Source organism: Notamacropus eugenii, chromosome 1 (assembly GCF_028372415.1).
Source record: "Notamacropus eugenii isolate mMacEug1 chromosome 1, mMacEug1.pri_v2, whole genome shotgun sequence".
NCBI lineage: Eukaryota > Metazoa > Chordata > Mammalia > Diprotodontia > Macropodidae > Notamacropus > Notamacropus eugenii.
Window position 1 is genome coordinate 447,160,124 of NC_092872.1, and position 26,821 is coordinate 447,186,944.

Sequence of the window (26,821 nt, forward strand, 5' to 3'; positions counted from 1 at the left end):
AGTAAGAAAACAGGAATCAAATCTAGCCCCAAACTGGTGGGGTTAGTGGCATTAGGGGATTTGAGTCTTGGTTACACCACTTACCACTAGATGTGTGACCTTGAATAAGCTAGCGTCATCAGTAAAATGGAAACACTACTGTGTAGGACTGACTGCATGAGGGCGGTAATAAGGTGAAAATAAGCTGTTTAACTGCTTTCTCAAATCCAGAGAGTGGTGTTACTCATATTAAATAATGAAAGTAAACTTGGTTTTGTTCCACTGTGAACTAAATTTTCTTTATTGAGCAACTAAGGATAAAATACTTCTTGTAATTTTTATTACTTTTTATCTTTGTTCTACAAAGCCACATTTTCATTGTCAACCCAAATGAAGTGTGCGGCTAGCCTCATTTTGCAGATGGACAAATCAAGGAACAGTGAAAGTGACAGCTTCTGACTTGAACCCAGGTCTTCTCCTCTCATACTCTTTGCACTATCTCTGGCTATGCCAACATGGCCTATTGAAAATATTGATTTGCCTTTAGCGTAAGTTTGCGTATATGGGAGCAAGAAATATTTTTAGCATGTGTAGTACTAGCTCCTGCTACCAGGAAGATTTTGTAAATTACCCTGAAGTTTAAAGTAAGTTTCTTGACTCAGCACTCAATATGATTATATAAAGAGTAATAAAAATGAGCTGTGCTTAAAAACCTAATGATTTAGACTGCAGAACAACCATGAATGCTTCAGTTATCATCTATGAACATACTACTGGTACCAGGAAGTTGCCTTTCCTTCCTAAGAAGTCAGATGCATAAAGAAGTTGGAGCAGCCTGAGAGACCTAATAAGGCTAACTCCTCCCTGCCTCCCCTCCCTTTTTTTTAACAGATGAGGGAACTGAGGCTCAGAGAGGAAAATGAACTTTGGGGAAAGTAGCAGAATCAGATTTTGAACTTTGGGTCCTTTGACTCCAAATCTCTAGTAAAGCACTTTACCGGTATTTGTCTTTACTAGGTAACATCAGAAAATTTTAGGGCAGGAGGGGACCGCCAAAGACCAATTCTCATTTGAGAGGAAACAGCTCCAAAGAGAGTCAAGTGACTTGTCCATGGTCACATAGCTCATAAACGGCTCACCTGAAACCCTATTAATTGCAAACAAATCAAAAATCCACCACAGCCTAGATTTAAGAGATTTAATCAACAAAAATATTATTGCACCACAAATGAATTCAACAGTTTTACATAATACAATGAATTTTACAACGTGAAGGGAAAGACTCAGAGCCAATGCTCAGATAAAGGATTATACATATGGACTGTATGTGTTACTATAGTAGGGCTTTTTGTGTTGTTTATACATATCAAAGTGTGTCCAATCACTCAGTATATATTTACACCACTCTTGTTTTTAAGTTAAAAAAGTCAACATGCAAGGAATCCTTAATCAGTTCAGTTGTAAAATACTTAAGTTCCCAGAGACCCAGTTAGTAGCTTCCCAAAACTATATAATTAACCTGCACCAAGGGAGAGAGATGGTGTGGTCAGATGACTCAGGCAGGAAGGAACAGGGCCGGTGTGACTCCAGTCTAGGGTGTGTTTGTCTGAGCTGAGTATGCAGCTGCTTGGACTTGCCCACCATAACCTCATCTTAGTAGCTAGTTCCTTTCCCTTTCCCCTAGGCAAATTTGCTGAACGTTACCCTGAATGTATTAGAAGTAAAAGAAACTTAGTTCTGTGTAGGAGTGCCTCTTGTTAAGGGAAAAAAATGCTTCTAAACATGTCATGTTATAAATGGAAATAACATTTCAGCTCACAGACCTGGCAAGAATTTGTCAGCCTTTTAAAGCCTCCCCTTGGGTGAGAGGCAGCTGAGATAGGCTTCAATATGGACGCTGAGCTGAGGGGAGAGTGATGCTGTCCCCTTCTTTGGAAATACCAGGCACTGCTGTACATTTTTGAAGAATGTAGGCAAAGCAATAGAAATCTTTATTTGCTGTGAAAACATCTCACTTCCTTGTTACTTGGCAAGAAGAAACAACCATTTGGTGAAAACAGAGCTTGAGAAACATTCACATATATATGGTCCTGCAACTGGTTCTCAAGTCAGTAGTTAACCATGATGAAACCTTGAGCAAGCTACAAACTGCTCTGAAATGATCTTTTCAAATGAATTTTAAGATCCTACCACTATGCTGAATACATGTTGATATTTCCTTAGAAACAGCTAGGAAATAGAATGACCCCTAGCGATCACAGCCAGAGCATTTCAAGGTAGCCAGCTTTGCAAATCCTATATGTGTTACATACAATCTGTAGTGTATTTATAAACATTGGAGACTTAGTGTTTTTACATAAAAGGCAATTGAGGGTGTGCTGCAGTTCTCCATCTCCAACTGGGCTTGTGGCCTGAGGGTAGAAGGGGCAGTAATTTTGTCCTTACCATATCAAAGTTTGCTCAGTCTCAAATGTGCATAGAATCGGAAGCAAACCCAGGTTTCTGCTACAAAGATACTGATACTGACTCTCAGGAGAATGTCCAAGAGTGCTATGGAATTGAAGGGGGAAAAGACAGAATCTAGGATGGAAGGCATTTCCTTTTACTTCTGATTTTTCTCTAAGAACACTGGTAAACTGACTGCAAGACAGAAGAAATGTTTACAAGCAAATTTGGCTTTAAAAAGTATGCTTTAAAATGGTTTACCAGCAACCTGTACAAGACATATGAGTTTAAAAAGGCAACTGAGTATATTCAGTACTGTATTAACACCTTTTTTTAATATTTTTTCTTTAAGAAAAGTAAAACGAGATCCCTCCAGAACGTTGCATATCTATCACTGACCAATATCAGCCCCCAAGGCATAAATCATATCTTCTGACACATTCTGAAGTCAGGACATACCTAGCCTCAGGAATTGTTGGAAGGGATTAAGGATATTTTATTATTTTACCCTCCCTGGGATTCAAATCACTAGAAGGGAAATGCCAAGGGAATTCTTTACAAAACATGTGAGGCCATATGGGGGTTCTGAGAAATTCAGCAAGACGCAACTTGGAGGAATCAGGTTGTCCTGTACCACTAATGTCAGTCACTTTCACCCCTTACAGCACTAGCTGTCCACTGACATGTAGCCTTCTGGACAGACACTAATAGTTACAACCCTTAAGTGCTAGCACTAGGGGTTAGAGAAATCCACATGCAAACCCTCTGGGGCCCAAAGTAGGTATTTATAGCAGCACTGTGTGAAAGAGGAGTTTCCCATTAGCTATTCATCCACCCCATCCACAAAAGCCCATGGAAAGCAACCCCTTCCTTTCAAAACTGGCCCAATCTCTGAAATCGGCCCTATTTTGTGGCTGTCAGTTTGCAATGAAGGAAGCTCTAACCATTATTTGTCTTGTAAACAATGTTTCAAAGCTTGTACAAAATACTGCAATTACAGTGATTAAAAAACCCACCCAGACTGGTGTGCTGTGTTCTTTTCATAGAAAAAGTGGCTACACATGGAATTTCCATTCTCAGGTTTCTTTTAAGACCATGACACCCTGGGATTCGAGATGGATGGCCGAATGCTACCTCTGGGAGATGGCTTGGACCCAAACCACGACATCTATCATTTAAACAGAAGAGCAACAAATGATTAGGATAATAAAAAGTCTATGGGAAAAAGGATGAAATAGTTCACAAAGGCCATCCATCCTCTAGAGAAGAAAACAACCATAACAACTTGTCTTTGTTTCCTTTGGTCTTGCTGCTAAGCAGAACATCAGGTTCGACTTTAAGATGACTGAATTTTATCTGCATAGAACAGGACAGGCTGAAGGAACCTAAGAGATCAGCTACTTCAGTCTACAATAAGGCAGCAGGTTGAGACTCGAAGTAAGCTCAAGGCTCCTCTTACCATACTATGTTGTTTGAGGGTCTAGGTAACAAGGCCCTTAAAGAAGTGCCGTAGCATTTCTAAGTCTGCATAATGCGCAATGCTTATAGGTCTGGGGAATAACCCAGAACAAAAGCATATTTCATTATCTGAGAATTACACATAGGTCAATTTTGACAAGAAAGACCTTTTCAAAAATCAACAGTGAAAGCTGCTTTCAGAGCTAAGTTCTCCACTGTTCCACTTCAGCAGAAGTTGGAGGAACATTTATCAGGGATGTTATAGAGAAGATTCAAGCATCACATAAGGCTGAACTAGATGACCAGAAGTCTCTTCTGGTGAGAATATGATTATAAAAACGATAAAATAAGAATCAGAGGATATACAAGATAACCTCCACTATCAGGGGGCCACCAGCCAAATAATCTGTACGTGCTTGTTACTTTGACTTTTCCAGATTCAGTCTTTAAACAGATATATATGAGCACCTCTTCCTGGCTCACTGGACTCCAAAGGGTCCATTTTTACCCCTGTTCTCATCTAAGACTTTCCTCCTTCACTGCTCTGAAGAACAACAGAAAGATCTACCTTATACTCCAAGGTCTCTTTGAGCATGTTTTCTTCCTCTTGTGAAAAATTCAGTAGCACAGACACGGCTTTAATGAGATGAAAAGCCTGAAACAGAAGAGATGTTGCTTACTCCAAGGAGAATGCCCAGCACGAAGGAAGGACCTGGGGAGATGGGTGTACGTGTGGCATAGGAGCTGCCTAGATGTTCCAGGAGATACTTCCTCTAAGCTTAAGAGGACTGCCGTGTAGTAATGGCCGAAGTAGGAACACGCCTTTATTTCTAGCCTATGGCCTGATGAGATTACTTGGAACCAGTTTGTGGTCAAAATTTGGGATGATATCCTAAGTCAGCAAAAACTTTTAAAGGTTTTTTTAAACCCTTCTGGTCTCTTCTACCAGTAGCAATTAACAGCCATTATATCTCTTAAATGAATGCCACTTTGGGTATTCTGTTCCTTCATCAGTGTTGATTTTTCCCTCTCCATCAAAGCAAATGGTTTTCTTGGGTTGTTATGGCCAAAAAAGATTTCTTCTCTGGTGGGTGACTTTTTGTGGACAAGCCTCTCAGTCCATCACTAGGCCTCTGTTTCCTTTCCAGTCCAGTCTCTGCAAAGGCACAGGCACTACCAAAGAGCCTTTGTCACTGACCAGGGATACATCCATAATATAATATACAAACACAGGAAAGTATCAGAGGAGGTGTCATAAGAGTAATAATGAAAGTTATTATTACTGCCACTAACAAAAGCAGCTTACAATTACATAGTTCTTGTAAGTTACAAAGTATTTTCACATACATCTCATTTGATCTTCACAAAACTCTCAGAAGTCAGGTATTACTGTGAAAGGTACTGTCTAAGACAAGTTGGGTAGTACAGTGGATAGAGTGCTGGGGCTGGAGTCAGGAAGACCTGAGTTCCAATCAGGTTTCAGACACTAGCTTCATGACCCTGGGCAAGTCACTTCACCTGTCTGCTCCAGTTTTCTCATCTATAAAATAGGGATAATAATAGTACCTACCTGGGTTGTTGTGAGGATCAAATGCAATAATAATCACCAAGCACTTAGCACAGTGCCTGTCACATAGTAAGGGCTATATAAATGCCAGCTATTATCATGATTATTATTAGCTATTCACGTATTAGCCTGAATACAGGGCACTGTATTCTTTAAATAAAGATCAGACTCCTAAAATAAGATCCTATTGAAAAAAAAATAGCGATATATTGAAATAAAAATGCACAAAATTTCATTAAAGTATTTTCCCTGTGAAATTTTTAGAAACATTTCTTTTAAAAAGAAAAAAGATGTTTATTTAATTTTTATCACCATTACCTTATTATCTGTCCCTTTCTTTGTTGTTCTCTTATTAGGAGTTATTTATAGGCTACGCTGGGGTGTTCTATAAATTAGATATGGGAAAAACTATTATGCTATATTTAGTCCAATATGGACTGAACTGTATGCATGCATGCATATATATGTGTATTATGTGCTTACCCCCACTGACAGTTGAGGAAACTAAAGTTCAAAAAGATGTGAAGTGATTTAACAAAGGCCACCCAACTCATCAGTGGCAGAGCATCTGCTTGCCTGGGACCTTAAGAGTCTAAGCTTATTGGTCTTAGAGCTTTGGCTCACAGGCAGCTACCGCTCATGGAGCAGTCAAAGAGCTGAACTTGCGGTTAGAAGAACCAAGATCAAGCCATGGCTCTGGTAACTGGTTGTGTGACCAGGGATGAGAACAATGCAACTCTCAGAGCCTTAGTTTCCTCAGCTGTAAAATGAGCATGATACTAGAACTATTCAACTCACAGAACCGTGGTGGCAAAAGGACTTTGTAAATTTAATTTTATTGTTATTATTATGGGAAAAGCCGAATTTAAACTTATAAAACATGTTAAATGCTACTGTAAATCATGTCCTAAGCTGTAACTCAGCTATTAAACCTAAGTATGGGAGAGAGATAGAGAGAAGTAGGATGGCACGGGGACCTCAATGTGAAAACTTATAAAGAAATAAAAATCTAGGGCAAACTGAAACCAGTGTTTTTACCTCTGATTCTCGACAGGACATGAATTTTAAAACCACGTGCTTGAGGTATTCAAAATTTATCTCTCGAGAATCATTTAAGTCTGAGTTATTGGTGACAGTTGTGGAAGCAGTAGGCACTTCAGGATTGAGTTTCTCCCGAACTTCAAAGATATCATTTTCAGGCCGAATTTTCTGGAAGAGAAGGAAAAAAAGGAGAGAAACACTGAAATATGCTACCTTCTCTGTTCCTAAGAAAGTAGGTCAGATGTTTTAACATTTCTCAGCATGGAAATAATCCAAGTTTTAAGCCTTTCTTCCCATGCCTTCTCCATACCTGCAAATGGGGCAAGTAAGTAATCAGGCCAAACTGAAAGTTGCTCCTTAAGATATAATGCATGGGATTTACAGCTGAAAAATATCTTAGAGATCATCGGATTTAACCTTATCATTTTACAGAAGAGGAAACTATGGACCCCAAAAGAGGAAGTAAGTGATAGGCCCAAAGTCACACAAGCAGTAAGGAATCAAAGCTGGGATTCAAACCTAAGTCCTCTGTCTTCAAATCCAGGGTTTTATTCCATTATGTTGTGCCCCTTTAAGCAGGAGCTATTGCCTCTTGGAAAAGGAAAAGACTCCTTCTGAAGAAAAAATGGCTGGCTGAAAGTGTGATACATTTAAGTCAATGTCTAGGGATGGGATTGTGACTAAGGAAGAAGAAAGCACCAGAAAAGAAACATTCATATGTCCATCTGTCCCTCCTGCCCCCCACCCTCGCAAGCAGCCCAGTCATGAAAGTTCATCTGGATGATCACCAACCAGCTCCTTCTGGAGGGTCTTCTTGAGTTCTAACATTCTCTGCTGCAACTGCTTTATAGTCTGTGGAACAAATATCATAGCATCAGAGATTTAGACCTCTGAGGTCATCCGACCTCAAGTCTTCTCCCTCTCCAATTCACAGAACTGCCAAAGGGATTATCCTAAAGCACAGATCTGACCATGTCACTCTCCTCCTCAGTAAACTCCCAATTAAATCTAGGATAAAATAAAAATTTGTAATTTTGCATCTGAAATTCTCTACAACCTTGCTGTATCCTCTCTTTTCAGGCTCATTACACAACATCCCCCTCCACGCACACTGTCTTATGGCCTCCCTTTGGTTCCTCACACATGACCTTCCATCTCCCACCTCTGTGCTTTTGCTTATGCAGTCCACCACATCTGCAACAGTTCCTCCTCACCACCACCTTTTAGAATCCTTAGCTTGCTTTAAAGTTCAGCCCAAGTGCTTCTCTCTACGTGTAGTTTTTCCTGATTCCCCTAGCTCCTAGTGCCTTCCTCAGTGCCCCCTCCCAAATTATCTTTGTAATTAACTATATATATTTTGAACATACTAATGTAGACATATTGTTGTCCACAATAGAATGTGAGCTCCTTGGGGGCAGGGACTGTCTCACTTTCATGGTTAGGTCCTTAGTGATCAGTAAAATGCCTGGCTTACAGTTGGCACTTCCTGATGATCTGTGGGGACTGGTATTGTGAGAAGGGTCCCTTGATACCTTGTTTTTCTCTATTATCTGCTGCTCCAAGTCTCTGTTTTCTTTTTGTAGTTGTACCATATCAACACAATCCACTTCTCCATTCAACGTTCTTTCATCATTTGAGAGTGGGTATAAATCATCACTCAGTTCCTTTGCTGTTTCTTCATAAACAATGACCTGTCAGAGTAGAGAAAGTGCATCTCAGAGCTTCTTTTGCTTTGAGCTTATTCGTGGGTAGAAAACGAACAAAAATAAACCACAGAATTTTTTCCCTGATATAGAATATCTGCTCAAATTGTTACTTGATCCAACATACCATGGAATGCCAGTTAGAAATAAATCCCAATTCTTTGTGCAAAGACACAGAATTGGTGCTTAAGAAAAGAATCTAAATAGGCAATTTTTTATAGGTCAGACACAAAGTAACTAGGCATGCCAAATACAACCCAATAAACATCCCCAAAGATATAACAGTTTACATCAAGATGCAACAAATTTAAGTCACTGTAATGTTCATCTGCCTTTAATCTGCTGATTATTTGATAGCACTGCTAAAGTTCCCAAAGATGAGTTAGTTTTCTGTCCTCTTCCTAGTTAACCCTGAGCCCAGATCACTGTCCATTTTAAATACTTCTTCAAGCTACAGGCAATGATCGATTCAATGAGTTCCTATCCAACTGCATGTTATCTATTCCAATTCAACAAAGATTGCAAGTCATTTAGTAACTTACAAATCAAGCCAATGATTATTATTTAAGCACTTATTATGCAAAAGGCACTGGATTGGATGATGCGGATATGAAAGCAAAATTAAAACAGTCCCTGCCCCCAAGGAACTTACAACAGTTAAGTTTATACAGGATAATCTGAGGAAAAGAAGGGGAAATAGCAAAGAAAGGCTTCCCAAGGGAGGTGACCATGACCTGATCCTTGAAGGAAGATGGGGATTCTAAGAAGCAAACCCAAGGAAAGAGCACATTCTAGAAATGGGCACAGACTGTGCAAAAGCAGATGAACTGCCAAGTTTGGGGACAACAAATAGGTGAGTTTGGTTGGAACACGTCAGTACAGATGAGAAGCAATGTAAAATAAGCCAAAATAAATAAGTCTGGAGCTAGGCTTTATGAAAGGTTTTAACTGCCAAGACGGGGAATTTGTATTGTTTGTAGTTTGTACTACTGTAGAGACAGGAGGAAGCCACTAGACTTTCTTGATCAGGGAAATGATGTGGCTAGATTTATGCTTTAGGAAGACTATTTTGGACTATATGAAGGATGGCCTGAAGGAGGAAGAGATTGAAAGCCGGAAGTGTGAGGTAATGAAGACCTAAACTAGGGTCTTGTAAGCAAAGAAAAAGGGATAATCCCTAAGGATGTTAAGCAGACAGAACAGAAAAGACACAGCACTATTGGGGGTGAAGGAAAGGAACAAGGGAAATATAATTTGGAGGTTATGAATCTGGGGATCTGGAAAGATGATGATGCCTTTAACAGATGTAGAGAAGTTTAGAAAACTCATCATCTGAGGTAAGGGGGCCAATGATGATCTATGTTTTAGACAGATTTGGGGATGTCCATGGGAAATCCAGGTAGAGATGTTAATAAGCAAATGTAATGCAAAACTGGGGCTCAGGAGATGAGTTAGATATGTAGATCTACAGCACCACAAAGGTGGTAACTAAATCCAACAGAGTTGATGAGATGACTAAGACTTATTCTGCAGCAAGAGAAGGCAGCTCAAGACAGAACCCTGGGGCAGACCCGTACATGGGTGTGGATGTGGATGATGATCCAACAACGAAGACTAAGGATGAGGTGAAAGCAGTATCCTGAAAGCTTAGCAAACAGAAAATATCCAGGAGGAAGGAGTCATGTCAAATGATGTTAAAAAAAGGCCTTCATAGTGAGCATTTAAGAGAATGTTGGCAACTTTGTAGGAAGTAGTTTTGGTTGGTTGGTAAAATAGAAACTACATGGGATTAAGAAATGGGTGGAGGGGAAGTATTGTTTGGCTCTAAAGGGAGGAGAGACATAGGATAGTAGGTTGAGAATATGTAGAGTCAAATGATTTCTCAAATTAAAGGCTATATTTGAATATGTTTGTAAACAGCAGGAAAATAATTAAAGGTCAGAGAGATGGGGAGGGAGGAGAAAGACTGAAGGGACAAGCTTTCAAGAGGATTTACAAAGGTGTGGGATCAAGAGCACAACAATAAAGGTTTATCTTGGTGTCAGACTTTTAAAGCAAAGGAGGGGAGAACAGAAAATGATGCTGAGGAGCTTTAATATGTAGACAAAAGGAAGTGAGAATTTGTGATGGAAAGCATCTATATTCCCAGTAAAGTAAGAGGAGAGGTCTTGTGGTAGAAGAAGAGAAAGGAAATGAGGAAAGAAGGGTTTTGGAACAGCCACCATGGAAAGTGTGAAAAATCAATTAGGGGAAAACAAATATTGTTGTATAGCAATCAAGAGGGGCTGAAATTAGGCAACAAATTTTTAGGAGACCTGGGCTGAATGGTTGTGACTTTTTCCATGCTATTCTGAATCATGTTTCTGAGAGTTAAGATGAATGGTGGGGATAATGCAGAGGTGGGTTATGGCAAATGGGAAAGAGAATCGTAAGCAAGGAGATATATAGCTGAATTGGTAAAATATTGCGTTAAGATTCTGAACAGAGCAAAATAATAACAGAGTCAGGGTAATATTCTAAGGAGGGATGGGTGGAGTTAGCAGCATTTAGTGAAGATAAACAATAGGTCTAGAAAGAGAGGATGGGGGTTGTGGTCAGACAGGAATTTCAGAGTTCGGAATCACAGTAATAGCTCACATTTACAGAGTACTTTAAAGTTTGCAAAACACTTCATGGACATGATCTCATTTGATCATGAGAGTAGTACACTTATAGGCAATGGCAAGATCAAGGCTATGACTCTCCCCACATGTAGCTGAGGTGAAGGTGTAGGTCACAGGAGCTGAGGTAGCTGGAGATGGGAGGGCAGCAGGCATATATTAACATGACTGTGAATCACGTAGATTACTACAACCAGGACTAGAGAAGGTGGATTTCAAAGGGAGGAAGGATGCTTAGTGATGAAAACAGAAAGGAGTTCTGGAAATGGCAGCTATGTTTCAGGGGTTATGACAACGTGCATACTGGGTCAATACTGGGGAGAGTGGCAAGGGACAGTCTTCTGGAGGACATCAGGGTTTCTGTGAGTAAAAAACAATGGAAGGAGTATGAGAAGATGTGGGCTAAGATAAAGGGAAGTTTGTTAATTATAAATTGGGAGTTCTTCCTAGAACACAATGGAAGAACAGGAGGGGATGGGTAGCAGAGCTGATGATAGAGATCTGAAATCACATAGTGGTAGCAGGGAAGAGGCTTTTTGCCTCTGTAGTAAGTGACTGAATCAGAGCCTTATTTGATAAGGAAGGAGGAATTTGCTCACCATAGGAAATGGATGTAATACTACTTGACAGGGGTGCCCTACCCTCAAGAGTCCTAAAATGGTATTAGACAACATCAACTCTGTCTGAAGTATGAGTTTTGATTCTCGAGGTGAGAGGCCTCATATTCAAAATTTTTTGTGTATAAACTGCTAAGACAATCTCCTATGAAGGGCTGTGGATCTCTGTAAATTTTGTTTTCTACAATCTCAAGCTACTCTATCTTTTTAACACTAGTGTTCTCCTGTTTATCCTGTACAGTTAGAAATTATGAAACATCATCATCTCTGAAAAATCAACATGATAACTAACTCAAAATAAAATGAAAAGACAAGGGGTGGGGGACAGTGTGAAGCAACAAGCATTTATTATGGGCTTGCTATATGTCAGGCATTGTGCCATGCATCAGGGCTATAAATACAAGCAAAAAGTAAGACAATCCCTGTGCTCAAAGAGTTTATGTTCTAGTGGGGAAGGTAATACATAAAAGGGAGCTGAAAGAGGAGTGAAGGGAGAGAGAAGATATCTGTTCAGGGAGGTCAAAAGCATATCCAGGAGGGAATGAAGTATGATCAGTCTGCACTGCTCATCCTAAAAAGGCACTCACCAATAGGAGAAGAGGGCTAGTATGGTAGAGGGTAAGCAGACCATAGGGTATTATTAATGGCGATATCCACATAACAAGTGAAGCTGAATGATAACCCTGAGCACACATGTCCTAGAGACAGAAAAGGGGACAGGCTGATCATGCAGCAAAAGTAAGGGAGAACAGATGAGGATGCCTGACTGATGCACGAGTACCTATGAGACACTAAGAGAACTAGATCAAGTCTTCTAGCACTGGATGGATACTTTATGGAAAGGATGTGAATAAGAACTACACAGGATGAGGTGTGTGTGGGATGGGATCTGCCTCAATGAAGGGAGCAGCCATATTGATACATTCATGTTTCTCAGCTTAAGTATTTACACCTTCTTCAAATGGCCTTTTCTAGTTCTCCTTGTACATAGATTTCTCCATTCTTAATCACTGGTGCTTATTCTGTATACATCCTGTAATTTCTGAGCTATGAACATATTGTATTTCGTAGTAGAATGTAAAGTCCTTCAAGGCAAAGACTTTTGTCATCTCTGGCACTAAGCACAGAGTTTGACACAAAGAGTCACTTAATGCTTAAATCGGAAGTATCAAACCATAATTATTTAATAGCAAAATGTATAAATACAGGTGTTAATTTCACAGAATCTCAGATTTGGAATAGTCCTTATAGTTAGATAGTAGATAGTAGATTCTTCTCAAAAATAATCACTTTTAAAAAGAAACCTGACACTGGGTCATCTACCCTTGATGTGAAGATTTCCAACGTGCAGGCATCTTACCACGCCAAAGGCAGCCCATTTCACTCATGACTAACACTAATTGTTAAGAAATTTTCCTCATATCAAAACCAGATTTGACTCTTTGCAACTCCTTCCCTTTGCTTCCAGTTTGTGTTCTGGAGGTCAAGCAGAGTGAGTCTACTCCCTCCCTTTTTTTTTTTTTTTTTAAAATATAATAGCCCTTTAAATACTTGAAATGAGCTAATTTGTCCTTCCTAAGACTTCTCTTTCCAGGTTAAATGTCACTAGTTCATTCAACCAATCCTCAAATGGCATGATCTGGAGGCCCATCACCCTCCTCTGGATGCTCTCCAGTATATCCTTCATGAAACGTAGGCCCAGAATTGAAAACAATACTCCAAATATGTTCAGATCAGGGAGGAGTACAGCAAGCCTGACATCTAAGTCTCACTACTATGCCTCACTTAACGTGGCTTAAAATCACATTAGCTTTTCTGTTTTTAAGATTTTATCTTTATGCCTATTAAGTGTCACTATATTATATTTGTCCCAAGATTCTAGCTTGAGATCTTTTAGTATACTGATTCTATCATCCAAGTTAGCTCTCTCCCCATTTCTTGTCACTAGAAATCTTTGGGAGGCATGCCAACTTGGCTCTCATTTAAATCACTGATAAAAATGTTAAAGAACACTCCAATCTCTTGGGCATATTCCACTGGAGACTTTTCAAGACAACATCAAACTATTAATAACTACTCATTGGATTATGGATTCAAAATTAGAAGAGATTTTAGAAATCTTCAAACCCAACATCCTCATTTTATAGATGAGGAAAATGTAGCCCAGATGGCTTAAATGACTTGCCCAAAGTCAAACTAGTATTCCTCTGATCTATCAGTCTAATTACCCAGTATAAAAGAAAATAAGGTTAGTCTGGCATGGCTCGTTTTTATTAACAACTACTTTTTCCCACATCATAGTCAACTTCTGATACTCACCACCCCCCGCCCCTAGGCAGGGTCCACTACATCCTTTCCTGCAACAAAGAGGCAAAAACTGATTAAAAAAGCAACTGTATCTGACACCATAAGCCAAAATTCTGCCTTGGTTCCCCACTTTGCTACAAGAAAGGAACTTTCCTCATCTGCTCCCTGGGATCTAGAATGACCATTACAATTAATCTGATTTCAGCTGCTTTTTGTTTTCACTTACATTACTGTAGTCCCTGGTTCTGCTTTCTTTTCTCAGCTTCACTTCATACAAGTCTTCCCATTTTTCTATGAATTACTCCTACTCCATTGCTTATGGTGCAATAACATTCCATCATATTATTGTACCCACAATAACAATGAGCCACTTCCCAATATAAGATGACCCATTCCACTTACATTTTTTTTTTGTTATGATATAAAGAGTTCCTATGAAAAATTTACTCAATGTAGTCACTTTCTTTCTGTCTAACCTCCTTGGGGTCTATGCCCAGGAGTTAAATCACTGAGTCTGATGGTATGAACAGATAACTCTTCCACAGTAACTGTTTTTCAGCACAGCTAAACTAATTTACTGCTCTCCTAACAGAGTATTAGTGTGTCTACATTCCCACAGTCTCTCCAGTCAATCACTAACTACTTGTTAAGTGCTACAATGTGGTAGATATTGGGGAGACAAGTACAAAGAATAAAACAACCCCTACCTACCAGGAGTTTATGCTACTTTTTTCTTTAATATATAACTTCATTAAAACTAGTCTTAAGTCTGTACAGGAAAAGTTCCTCCTCTCCCCCAAGTACTAAAACCAATATCACTGAAGTCTTGAAGAGATTATAAAAAAAGTTTTCATTTACATCCATGGCACAGAGGCAGAGAGAAAAAGGAGGGAACCATTATGGCTCTGACAATTTTTTTTTAAAAGAACAAGTATTAAGATAAAATTCTGTAAAGGAATTACATAATTTACATATAAGCACCTGTTCCCCTGCCTCTCTCTTATCAGGATCAACATAAATAATAAGGAGCCAATGTTCTAATGGGACAGACAAGTACACACAAAAACATATATAGTGTAAATATAAAGTTAATAAATACAAATGTATACAAAAAAGTCAAATATAAATACAAAATATGCAAAAAAAAGTCAAATACAAAGTAGTTTGGAAGGGAGGGCACTAGTGGTTGGGAGAATCAGGAAAAGCTAGGCAAAAATAGAGAAAAGTGTGGCAAGAGGGATGATCTATGCAGTGTTGTGGGGTTCGAAGATCTGAAGAAAGGCCATTTAGGAGGGAATGCTGAGTGTCAGAAGGGTAGTAATATCCAAAGAGGCTGTAAAGATAACTTAGAGCTAGGTTGGCTGTGTCTTTAAAAGCTAAAGCAGGGTTTGGTATTTCATCCTACAGGCAACAGGGCTGGAGTTGATTTGGTAGGAGGCATATGATCAGATCTGTTTCAGGGAAATTCCTTTAGTAGCAGTGTATAGGATGGACTAGAGTAGTATAAGACTTTAAACAGGGAAGCCAATTAAGAAGCTATTATAATCTAGGCAAGAAGTGATGACATCTTTAAGATGGTAGCTGTGAGAGCAGAGGGCAGAAGTCAGTTGTAAAAGATGCTGTGATATCAACTATCTCCATCTTTTTATCATCTTTGACAGCATTTCTCTTATTAATAGTGACTTGGAACATTTTTTACAGAGTTGACCATTTGCCTTTATTCTTTTGAAGACTCTTCATATTTTTTATCCATTTTGCCTAATGGGGAATGGTTCTTGGGGCATGACCTGTTCTTGACAAAACCAGACTGGCTCACTGCTTCCTTTTCTAGATGGCCACTACTTGTATTACATATTCCAGATTTTATTCTCAGGAATCAAAGGTAAGCTTTAAGTCTATAATTTGCAGACTCTATTTTTGTCTTTTTTAAAAAAACTGGTCTAACATTTGCCTTTTTCCACTCCTGGAGAACCTCTCCTGTTCTCCACAATCACTCACAAATCACTGGCAGTGGCCCATCTATCATACCTATCAGTTTTTCAGAACCCCTGATGTAGTTCATCTTGGCCTGGTAACATCATGAGTAGCTAGGCATTCTCTTACTCCCCTTATTCATCTTGGCTGTTAGCCATTTAAATTCTGTCTTTTCCACTACAAATATCACTCTCCTTGGCAGAGAAAACAGAAACAAAATAAGCTGAGGAGCTCTGCCTTCTCTATCACCAGTCATCATTATCCTATATATCCAATGCAGTGATCCTACCCCTCCTTTGATAAAAATAAAAAAACCACTCATTGATGCTATTAGTTTTCCTTTATAGTCTCAGATCACTCCTATCTTTAATTCCCTTAATTTCATCCTTTATGTGTCTTAAAAAAAATTTAAGGTGTTAATCTGTGCATCTACATATGCTTCTTTTGATAGCTTTTTTAAAATTCTCATTTCACTTCCCTATCCTCTGTAGAAATTCTAAGGAGGAGGGGTCATTTCCACCAAAGCTCCCTCATTTTCAGCAAAATTCTCTTTAGTGATAAGGGTCAGACCCAGTTCTCATTGATTCCTGCGCCACTGGAAGTTGTATTTAAGACAAGGAAAAAGTACTAGTTGCTCTATTTTTGGCTGACAAAAGTTCCAAGAGATGGAAGGAATGTGATACAATGTGAAGAGCAATGGCTCTAGAGTCACAGGACTTGGATTCAAGTTTTACTGCTCACTCTGGGGATCATCTCCTTTTCTCTTTAGTCTTTAGCTTAGTAGCTATACTGAGGTAATTTTTTCACTCCTTTTCTTTTTAGTTTTGAAAGACTAAACCAAGACATTCATACCAATCTTTCTTAGGTATACTTTTTCCCTGGCCAGGAACCTGTAATTTTTATATTTGAAGCCATTACCCAAATTACCCTAAACTCCATTCTCAGAAATGGTCGACTTATCCAACTGTTTCTCTCTCAAATTTGCCTTTTTCTTCAGATGAGCAGAGTGATAAAAAGCAATGCCTACATTCCTATGGTATTTAGTTTCCTGGCCAAGACACAAGCCATGCTTTACGGATTCTTTGTGGTAATATCACTTTTGTGTACATAGATCATCTGAGGTAGGGAGTGGTAATCAGGAGGTTCTCCATCATATCTGTGATAGATCTCTACTTCTACCAGGTTCAAAAATAGCTGCCTTGAGATGCCTCCCTTCTTCCTCTGATCCTTACGAGATGATCTCTCACCTGGCAGTAACTTTGAATCTACTTCACTCTTCTTTGTAAAAGGGGCAAGTGCTTCCTGCTCATGGGAAGAATCTCGTTATCGATCTGCCTTTTTCCATGTCACCATTTTCCATTCTCTAGCCCACAGGGGTACAGGTCAGAACTCTCCCTGCTCCATTCTAGATCTTTTTGTTTTTACAATGAAGTCATTTTTCCAGTTTTGGAAAGAACAATCTCCCTCATATCCAAGAAGGCAGAGGTATTATTTGAACCTTCCCCATCACTTCTAGAAAGTAAACAAACCTACCCTTTAAACATAGGTAACAATTACCTGACTATGGCAAAAAGACAAACAAACAGTGTGCATTCTATGGAGGCTACTGGAATCTGCTCTCCAGATTTCCTAAAAGCGTGATCCTGAGTCCTTTGTTGTTCTATCTGTTGTTATCAAAACATGTGTTTTAGGATTCTTATTGGGAATCTAAGGTGTCACAATGGTTCTAACAGGCAGAAGTGTCTATTAGTGGATGGCAGTGATGGGTTACTTGCCAGATCATTTGGAGCTACTGTCACCAAGCATTGTCTCCAATTCTGGAGTCTCTTAGCTCATTCCCCTTCTAGGGGCTAAAGGGATTTAGTCAAGATTTCAAGGAAAGCATATTTCTTTTAATCATGATTCACAGAGGTCCAAGTTGCTTCAGGTCTCCTTGCTCTCCTATCCCCACAAATCACACTAGAAGAAAATTCTGCTTCCTTTTTCTACTAGGACCAGTCTCATCTTCCACTCAGAATATGTGCATGGACCTCCTATCATTGCTTCTGTTTTAACACCTCCTCCACCACCCCAACTCAAGAATGTGTAGTTGTTCTCCCAGAGTATTTTCATAAGAAGAACTCAAAGAAGAAAACTAAATTAATTTCATTCCTCAAGCCACTGTAACTATTTATTTAGAATAAACAAATAAACAGTACTATTTTGGAGCTGAAAGGGGTTCTATAGCCTAACTCCCTTATTCTACAGATGAGGAAACTGAGGCCCAGGGAGGTAAAAGGTCAGGAAAGGGGATAATCAAATCTCTCAGTGACTGCCCTATCTCATGCAAAGGTCTACTCAAGGACAGAATAAATGATTAATGAACGTGTATGGAACAGACCTGAATTAACGGGAGAAGTCTAGTCTTTTATGAAGTTACTTTTGGGGTTCTGAAGGCTCATTCTTTCTCCCATCCCCTCAGCCACATGCATGCTTTTTTATTTTGCTCCTTTGATTCCTCTATAGATTGTACACTAGCAAAAGACTACTGAGTCAATTCTGTTTGTGGGAGGTAGATAAGAAACCCCCTCCACTAGGCCCCTGCTTCTGTCTCAACTCTGTCCCAAGAGATCCCTTTGTTTCCTCCCCAGCTAAGCTGCACAGGGAATCTCAGTATAGTGCAGAGCACAGCTGTTCTATTTACTAGATGTTTCAAGTTAGGTAAGAGGATTCACTCTTCTTTAATCGGACTTGGGAGTACTAGGGAGTTACAGCAAAGGGTCTATAAATCTGTAGGTGTACCACGTGTTATTTTTATCTTTATTGATCTTCAACAAAATACACACAACAGTATAATGTCAACACACTTTCCATAGGATGAATACTAGTGTTACTTGCATAAAGTGATGCAATATGAAGGTCAAGAGACTACAAAAGATATGACTACAACAATCTAAATGAAAATGACCCAAAAAGCCATCAGAATCAGCCTGTATACACAATCAGCCTTAGTGGCAGAAGACTGGTGAGAATCAATAGAAAGACAATGGACTACAAGTGTGAAATGCTGAAAATGCTGTCCAGCAATCACTGGGTGGGTTGGTTTTACTTTTTTCTCTTTGTTATAAGGGAGAGTTCTGTGGCAGGGAGGGATTTTATTGGAAAGTGTTCTAAACATATTTTGTACATATCTTATTAATTTTCAAATGTATAAAGATAATAAAGAGAGGACTATACTGAAAATTCACAATACAGTTCATAAATCCACAGATCTCAATCCCCTTTGCTGAGGGGGAACATGTGTTTAAAGTAGTGGCCAGTATACTCACATTTGGCTCCCTCTGGGATTGAAGGGTTTCCTCCTCCTCCTCCTCTTCTATTTGCAGCCTCAACACATTCATCTCTTTTCCTATGGATTCTTCCCTTTTGGCTTCTTTACATCTGCAAGCCTCCATGTCACTTTGCAACTGGTGCATCTGCAGCAGGACAATGTCATGCCCTAGGCCAGAACACACAGAGGCACCACATGATACCTTTTATTTCTCTTTAAAATACTGAAAACAGCTCCAGCAGCAATTTTCTGGTGCTGTATTTCCTAGGTTCATTTGTCCACAGAATGCTTTTAGGTTTTCTATCTAAGGAAAAAACCACCTAGTCTAGGCAATGTGGTTCTGAGTTACAGAATTTCCTATGGATATGAGTGGGGGCAATCCTGGAGCAAAATGAGGGAAAAGTATATCTATTTTTATATGGAAAAATGTGTTGTACAAAGCAAGTATTTTTGACAAATAAATTCACAGCTAGTATTTATGTTGATAGCATGGCTTTTCCCCCTAGCATCCAGGCTCAAAACCTGGGAGGCAACTTTGACTCTCCTACCTCAACCATCTCTTGTATTTTTTTGCTTTTTCTCCATTCTTAGAGCTACCATCTTAGTCCAGACCCTCATCTGTACTATCATAATAACTTTCCAAAGTGGTTTCCCCACACTGTACATCATCTCTGTGCATTTGCTTGGTCAGTTCCCCATGACTGGCTATCCATTCAGAATTTTCCTTTTCCCCTTAGACTCAGTTCATCTTCTGAAGTTTTACTTAATACGCTTCACTAAAATTATCCTCTCCCTCTATGGATCTTCTAGAGGACTTTGGGTCCCCCTTGTCTCTACTGTCATTCTATCTTGTATTACACATTCATGTTATTTCCTCACTACAGAATATAAACCCCTTTAAGTCAGAATTTGTGAAATGTTAACATTCTTTCTATCCCTATGAGGTGGCATTTAAAAAATGTTTTTTTAATTGGACTGAAAAAGAAATACTGCTATTATTGAAATTCCAAACTCTTTTGCCCAGCACCCATGGCCAACCAACGTCTGGTGCCTCTCCACCTGTCCAGCATTATTTCATGTGACCCACACTCAGCACTCCAGCCACAGTAGAGAACTCACTAACACCTGCATTCTTCAGACACTACTTTGGTTCATACTGCTCCTTATGCCGAGACTGCCTTTCTTCCCCTTCCCCTTTTGCTACTGAGTTCATACACCTTTAAAAGTCTAAATCAGATGCCATTGTCTTGAGAAGGCATTCCCTGATTTTTTTGTCAGTAACAATGTTTTTCTTTAGAATTCACAGTGCATTTAGTTTTGCATGCACTGAAGCATTTATCATGTATAACTTTATTATAGATTCTGTGCTGGTGACTTAAAACCCTTACTAGGCTGGCAGCTCTAGGAGCATCAAGTCTTAGCTAAATTTCAGTTTTGCCTAAAGGCCAATGCACAGCATGATGTTCTGCATATTCTTTCTAGAGGCTCTGTTAAATGTCTATTGTATTCTATTTTATCACAAAATCCCTATTCACATAATATGGAAGGCCAGAGGTTCCAACATAATTTGGGAAATGCAAGTTTTAGTCTCTTCCTACTTTTAGGACAAACACTGAGATAGTAACTACATTATTTATCCAGAGCAGTTCTAGGAGTTATTTCCTAATCGAATTTAGGCCTCCAGAAGGAAGTAACCTGGATCCAAGCACTTTGTGCCAGTCTATATTTCAAGGTTATCCTAACAAAGGAAATAACACTTAGAAAAGCACTCATCAGGCACAGAGGATAGAGCCGGTTGGTCCAACCTTTCTTCAGCTGGTCGATTTCTTCTTCTTTTTGGAGAATAGTTTCGGTTTTCTCATTGAGAAACTGTTCTTTCTCATTTATTAATGTTGTTAGGTCAGCAACCTTGGTGAAGAGAAAAACCGACATTATCAACAGTAGTTACTGTTACACTAAACCACTGTTTCTATTCCAAAATATTCTCAGAAATTTCACTGGTAATTTCTTTCCTGAAAACTCAATGGAACATTCCTTTTTCAACCAAGGATTCTGTGGAAATTACTTTTCATTGTCACTCTGGCCAACTCTCTCAGCAGGGCCCAGTCCAAAAAGTGGTTATCAACAGGTACTTGAACTAAGACACTAATAATGCTGAATTTCAGAGCAATAGCTTGCAGGGTTCCATTTCTCAAAGGTTCAGTAATTCGGAGATCAATAGGCAATAGGGTATAGTAATATTTATAACACAATCATCAATTCTCCAATAAGAGCATGGGACCAGATGTGGAAATGACATGGTGACTGTTGGGCAGTAATATGAGTATTTATCCTGACTGAAGCATTCTATTCAATGCCCCATCAAGGCATGGAGGAAACCCTATGTTCTTGAAAGATATGTAAGTACAGAATAATTTAGTGTGGCTCCTAGTATACTTGAAAGGCCTCAATCAAGAACAGGCCTTGGCTATCAAGTGGTAATGAATTTTTTGGGCAACAGCATTCCATGAAACTATTTACTAGGAGGTCTCAACTCTAGCAATGAATGGAAGCAGTGGAACCTACAAAGTCTCAGTTCTTTTAGGATACTGCAATAATGGTCAGCAAAGTATAATCTCCTTTGGTGAATAAATTAAATAAGCACGAGCTTCTTCCATATCCCTCTGAGATAAGTAGCAAATAAACAGTGAAGCACAAATATTTAGTGGAGCCAATTCCTATAGCTAAAAATGCCTTTATTACTCATCTAAATTTCTGACAGACAAAATGCTTCCAGGTTCTTTATCATATGAATGCTAAGGTAGAAGCAGTGGCCTAAGTAAGTACCCACAACTGGACAAACCTGCTTTTGGAGATCTTCCCTTTGTTTCCGGGTTTCTTCCAGTGCCTTGGCAATTTCCACACTAACAGTTTCTCTCTGGCCCCATTCTTCCTACAAATCAAGATACACTGATGAGATTTTAGTGCTAAAATTCTAATTCATATCCCTTTGGCCATAACACATCAAGCAACATAAGAAATGCCATGCTGAGGGAGACCAACAGATCATATATCTCTATAATAGTGTAGCAGAGAAAAAAACCCCAATGGATTTTGAGTCAGATAAGCAGAGTTGGATACTAATATGACCTTCAGCAAAACACCTCCTTTTGGAGACATCAGTTTCCTGTCTGTAAAATGAAAGGATTGGACTAGATAATCTCTAGGGTTCCTATCTCTAAAATTTATAATCCCATGAGCTATTAAGGAACCTTCTATGAGAAAACCTTCTACAACGAAAGTAATTTTCCTTAAACACAAACCTAACAACGTGACTCTCCTACTGAATCAACCGCAGGGCACCATATTACCTCTAGGATAAAATATAAACTTCTCAGTTTAGCTTTTAAAGCCCCACCCAACCTGGCCCTAAGCTACACTTTTAGCCTTATTGGGCATCACTTCTTCCAGCACTCTGCAATTCCACCAAGCTGGCTTCCTCTCAGTTTCCTGCATATGATACTCCATCTCCCTTTTCCGTGCCTTTGCACAGGTCATTTCACATGCCATGAATGCCTTCCCTCCTTACCTTGGCCTCAAGAGTCCCTTTCTTCCTTTATGACGCAGCTCAAGCACCATCTTTTGCAGAAAGCTTAACAAACACCAAATTCCCATTATAGTACATTGTGGAACAGGAGGGAATTGTACATGAAACTGCAAATCTCTATTATATAAACTCAAATACAAATTATACAAAGTATAGGAGGGAAAGCAGTAGTAATTGAGGCATTCTAGGCATATGGTACAGCTGGCACAAAGGCACTAAGATGGAGAAGAGTGTTGTGTATGTAACAGTCAAGAGGTCAGTTTGGCTCTTGCTTTGCTTTTTAAATACATGATAAATTAAACATGTAAAACTTCCAAAACTGATTCCTTCCGGCCTTTTATGTTTGTTTGAGAAAACTATCCCCACCCCTTCTCTTCTTCTTTTACCTCCTCCTCTCTCAATTAAAAAAAAAACAGTAAAACTGTTTTGACAAATCTGCATTGTCAAGAAAAATGAATTCTCACAATGGTCATATCCAAAAATGCACATCTCATTCTGCACCTTGAATTCATTCTCTCTAGTCAGTAGATGGGTGGCATTCATCATTGGTACTGCAATATTGTTGGTCCAAATGCCTACAATGCAGTTTTTTTTATCTCTCCCCTCACAGAACCCTTCTCTTCCTTTAAGAGAAGATCATTTAACTGATGAGAGTTAAGTCTTTCAAAATTTTCATTACACTGCTGTTACTGTTCAAACTATTCCACTGGTTCTGCTCACTTCACTCTGTAAGTGTTAATACAAGATTTCTCAGGCATCTTTGAACTCAACCCTTTCCTAATTTCTTATGGAGCAATACTATTTAATTATATCCATAATAATTTATTCTGCCATTTTTCAAAAGATGGGTTCCCCATTAGTTTCCAGTTCCTTACCAGTGTCCAAAGAGCTTCTAGAAATATTCTTGTACATATGAAACCTTTTCCTCTTTTTTTTGCTCTCTCTGGAGTACAGACTTAATAGTGATATCACCGAGTCGAAGTATGCAAGTTGAGTCAATAACATTTATAAAGTGTTTACTCTGCACCATGCTCTGTGCTATGAACTGTTTAGTACCTTTTGGGGGCATAGTTCTAAACTGATTTCTAGAATGGCTGGACCAATTCACAATTCCACCAACAATGAATTACTGCAACTGGTTTTCCCATGGTCCCTCAATCATGTCATTTTTCTGTCATCTTTGCCAATCTGATGGGATTTGAGGTAGAAGTTCCAACTTGTTTCACTTTACATTTCTATAACTATTAGTGATTTGGAACATTTTTCTTTCAATATAGCTGTTGATAACTTGAATTTCTTCCTTTGAAAATGGTCTATTCATATCCTTTGACCATTTACCTATGGTCAAAGACAAGAAGACAATGGGTCTCATTAAAAAATTTGAATGAGCACCATGTACATCCTGGAGAACATGCTACAGAGGATTTTTCTTGGTTGCCCATTTCCCTCCTAATTTAACTACATTGGTTTTGTTTATATAAAACATTTATCTGCAATACTCTACCCCCTGTTTGGTCATGACTTCTGCCCTAGCCATTGATCTAAAAGGTAATTTCTTCCTTTAATTTGTTTAACATGTCACCTTTCATGTCTAGGTCATGTATCCATCTGGGGTTTCTCTTGTTATATGGTGTGAGTTATTGGTCTACACCTGATTTCTGCCAGGCTGCTTTCCAGTTTTTTCAGCAGCTTTTGTCCAATAGCAAGTCCTTGTCCCAGGAGTCAGGGTCTTTTTTTTGCCAATTCCCTCATGATGAGGAAAATCAAGTGCAGAGAGGTTAAATGATTTGCCCAGCATCACACAAGTAGTAAGAGGGAGGGCTGAGATTGAAACCCAGGACCTAACTACAAACCCAGTGTTCTTTTCCACCGTACCAGCCAGGGTAAACATTTTCCTCCTAAGCACAGACAGCAGCACTAACTCATTTGATCAAATAAGAAGGAATAAAAAATTTACCAGTCCTATTAAGTTTAGCTTTGTGATTTAAGTTAACTTGTTGCCAGTCTATAAGACTGCTCTAAAAGAAACTATCTTTTTTACATATCATTGAAAAGTTGAAGGCAATGTTTAACCAAAATTTAACCAAAAATTTTTGATGCTCTGTATCCTTGTAATATTACTCAATGAAAGAGGGATAAGGTCATTGGGATTCTTGAGGAAAATGAGAGGTCTACTTTTCTACTCTAGTGTGGTAAAATATAAATGGCACAAGAGTCAGATGATCTGGCCTTGAATCTGGTCACTTCTGCTCACAATTTGTGTGACTTTGGGGAGGCTACTTTTCTTCTCTAAGCTTGTTTCCTCTTTTATAAAATAAGAGAGTTCCAGTTCTAAGTAATAGGAAATTTGCCTTCTTAGTGTAGGGTTAGAATGGAAAAGGCACCATTTTGAGAAAGCACTGAGTCTGCATAAGGAAAAGACCACAAAAACCTGAGAGACAACTGCATCACTTTTTGGGAATAGTTCTATAGTTATCTCCTATTAAAGACATTTAAAAAAAAACTTGCCCATTAGCTGTGTCACTCTGAGGATCAAATGAGATAACATGTAGAATGCTTTGAAAATCTTAAAGTCCTTTCTAAATGCTAGCAATTATTGTTATTATCCTAATTAGGAGAAATAACACAATGGTGACTTGACAAAATTATTTTAATTCAAATGCAACAAATATTTATTAAATAACTATATGACAAAACACTGTAAAATACAAATATAACTGCTGCCATCAAGCAGCTCAGCTTACGATCTATTGGAGGTTAGAATGTGGTAAGTGCACAGGAGATGTCTCAGTGTGGCCTGAGAAATCTGAAGAGGGAAGGCAACATTTCTAGTGGGGAAGGATGAAGGAAAACTTAATGGATGAAGAAGCCTTAGGCTTTGAAGAAAGAGAAGAATTTCAAAAGGCAGGCGAGGGTAAGGGAGATTGAAGAGTTCACATCAGGAATGGGGATTGCATCAGGAATGGGGATTGCTTGAATAAAAGCACAGAGGCAGAAGAGGGAAAGGATGTGATCAGAGGATACTCAGTACTCTGAGTTAGAAGCATTAAAGGCAAATGTTACCCCATATGTTACAGACGAAGCTTTGTATCAGTAAATAATGTAAGAAGTATATTTAATTTTTTAGGAACATCTTATATGATTAAGCTAGAGCAGGGGTGGGGAATCTGCGGCCTTGAGACCCCATGAGGCTCCAAATTTTAAGTAAGATCTAGAAGGCCACATGGGGCCTCAAGGCCAAAGTAAAATGTGGATTCAGTTAAAAGGCAGCACTTAAGGATGTAAGGGGCCACAGGTTCCCCACCCCTGAGGTAGAGACTAGAGACTACACGACTTGCTTTTTTGAAGAATCACAAATTAGACCTGGAAGGGGCCTGAGATCAAACAAAGTTAGATGGACAGGGCTTTAAAACACAAAACATTAGAACATAAAACAAACTGTTAGAAAACACAGAGACAACCTAGTTTAACTCCTTCATTTTATCAGTGAAGAAACTGAGGCTTAAATGATTTGCTCAGGGTCATAGAAGTAATTGTAAGGACTTGAACCACTGTCTTGTGATTCCAAGCCCAGGGCTCTTTCTGCCACACCATGCTGATAACCTTTCAAAACGATTCACCTTGCTGGAAGCACCCTCCTTTAATTTTGTAAGTACCTTCAATTTCTTCAACTCAAGCTTGTGGGCTTCTAAAGAATTTTCATATTCATTTCTATTTTCTTTAAGGTATGCATTTTCTTTTTCTAGCAGTTGCTGAAAATTAAAAAGAAAAGGTATCAAAAGAAAAAAGTTTTAAAGGGTTATGTAGTTCATCTGCACAATATTGAAGTTACTAGTTCTTTAACTATGAAGACCTTCAAACCAGTATTTTACAAAGGAAGTCACTACAGGATTACCTAAAGAGCAAAGAAAAGGAATACTCTTAATTATGAACAGCAAACAGTTGGGAGATGAATTCAAAAAAAGAAGGGGACAAGGAGCAAAAACAAGGTGGTGAGGGGACAAAGAGGGTGTCACAGAGAATAAGGGTAAAGAACCAATACATTTTGGACATGAGGAGAAAGGAAATTTACCTATTATAATAAGAAATACTTTAAAATTCCCTCTCCCATTCAAAAAATTTACAAGTTAGTATTTAAAACACTGCAACTCAAAGAATGACTTTCCTCACCTCC

At 38.9% G+C, this 26,821-nt stretch overlaps 1 protein-coding gene across 4 annotated transcripts in view; it reads right to left on the minus strand.

The window, feature by feature from the left end:
- Nucleotides 1–1,163: 1,163 nt before the first annotated feature.
- The window catches only part of GOLGA1 (golgin A1), a 65,166-nt gene continuing 39,508 nt past the window's right edge, over nt 1,164–26,821 (minus strand). For all 4 annotated transcript variants that reach the window (XM_072631894.1, XM_072631891.1, XM_072631892.1 and 1 more), the window contains 9 exons: nt 26,304–26,399; nt 21,904–21,993; nt 20,867–20,969; nt 19,060–19,229; nt 8,023–8,181; nt 7,283–7,342; nt 6,488–6,658; nt 4,451–4,537; nt 1,164–3,592 (listed from right to left, as the gene is read on the minus strand). In XM_072631894.1, coding sequence (XP_072487995.1) covers nt 3,512–3,592; nt 4,451–4,537; nt 6,488–6,658; nt 7,283–7,342; nt 8,023–8,181; nt 19,060–19,229; nt 20,867–20,969; nt 21,904–21,993; nt 26,304–26,399 — 1,017 coding nt within the window. In that variant the 3' untranslated portion in view covers nt 1,164–3,511. The remainder of the gene's footprint in view (nt 3,593–4,450; nt 4,538–6,487; nt 6,659–7,282; nt 7,343–8,022; nt 8,182–19,059; nt 19,230–20,866; nt 20,970–21,903; nt 21,994–26,303; nt 26,400–26,821) is intronic.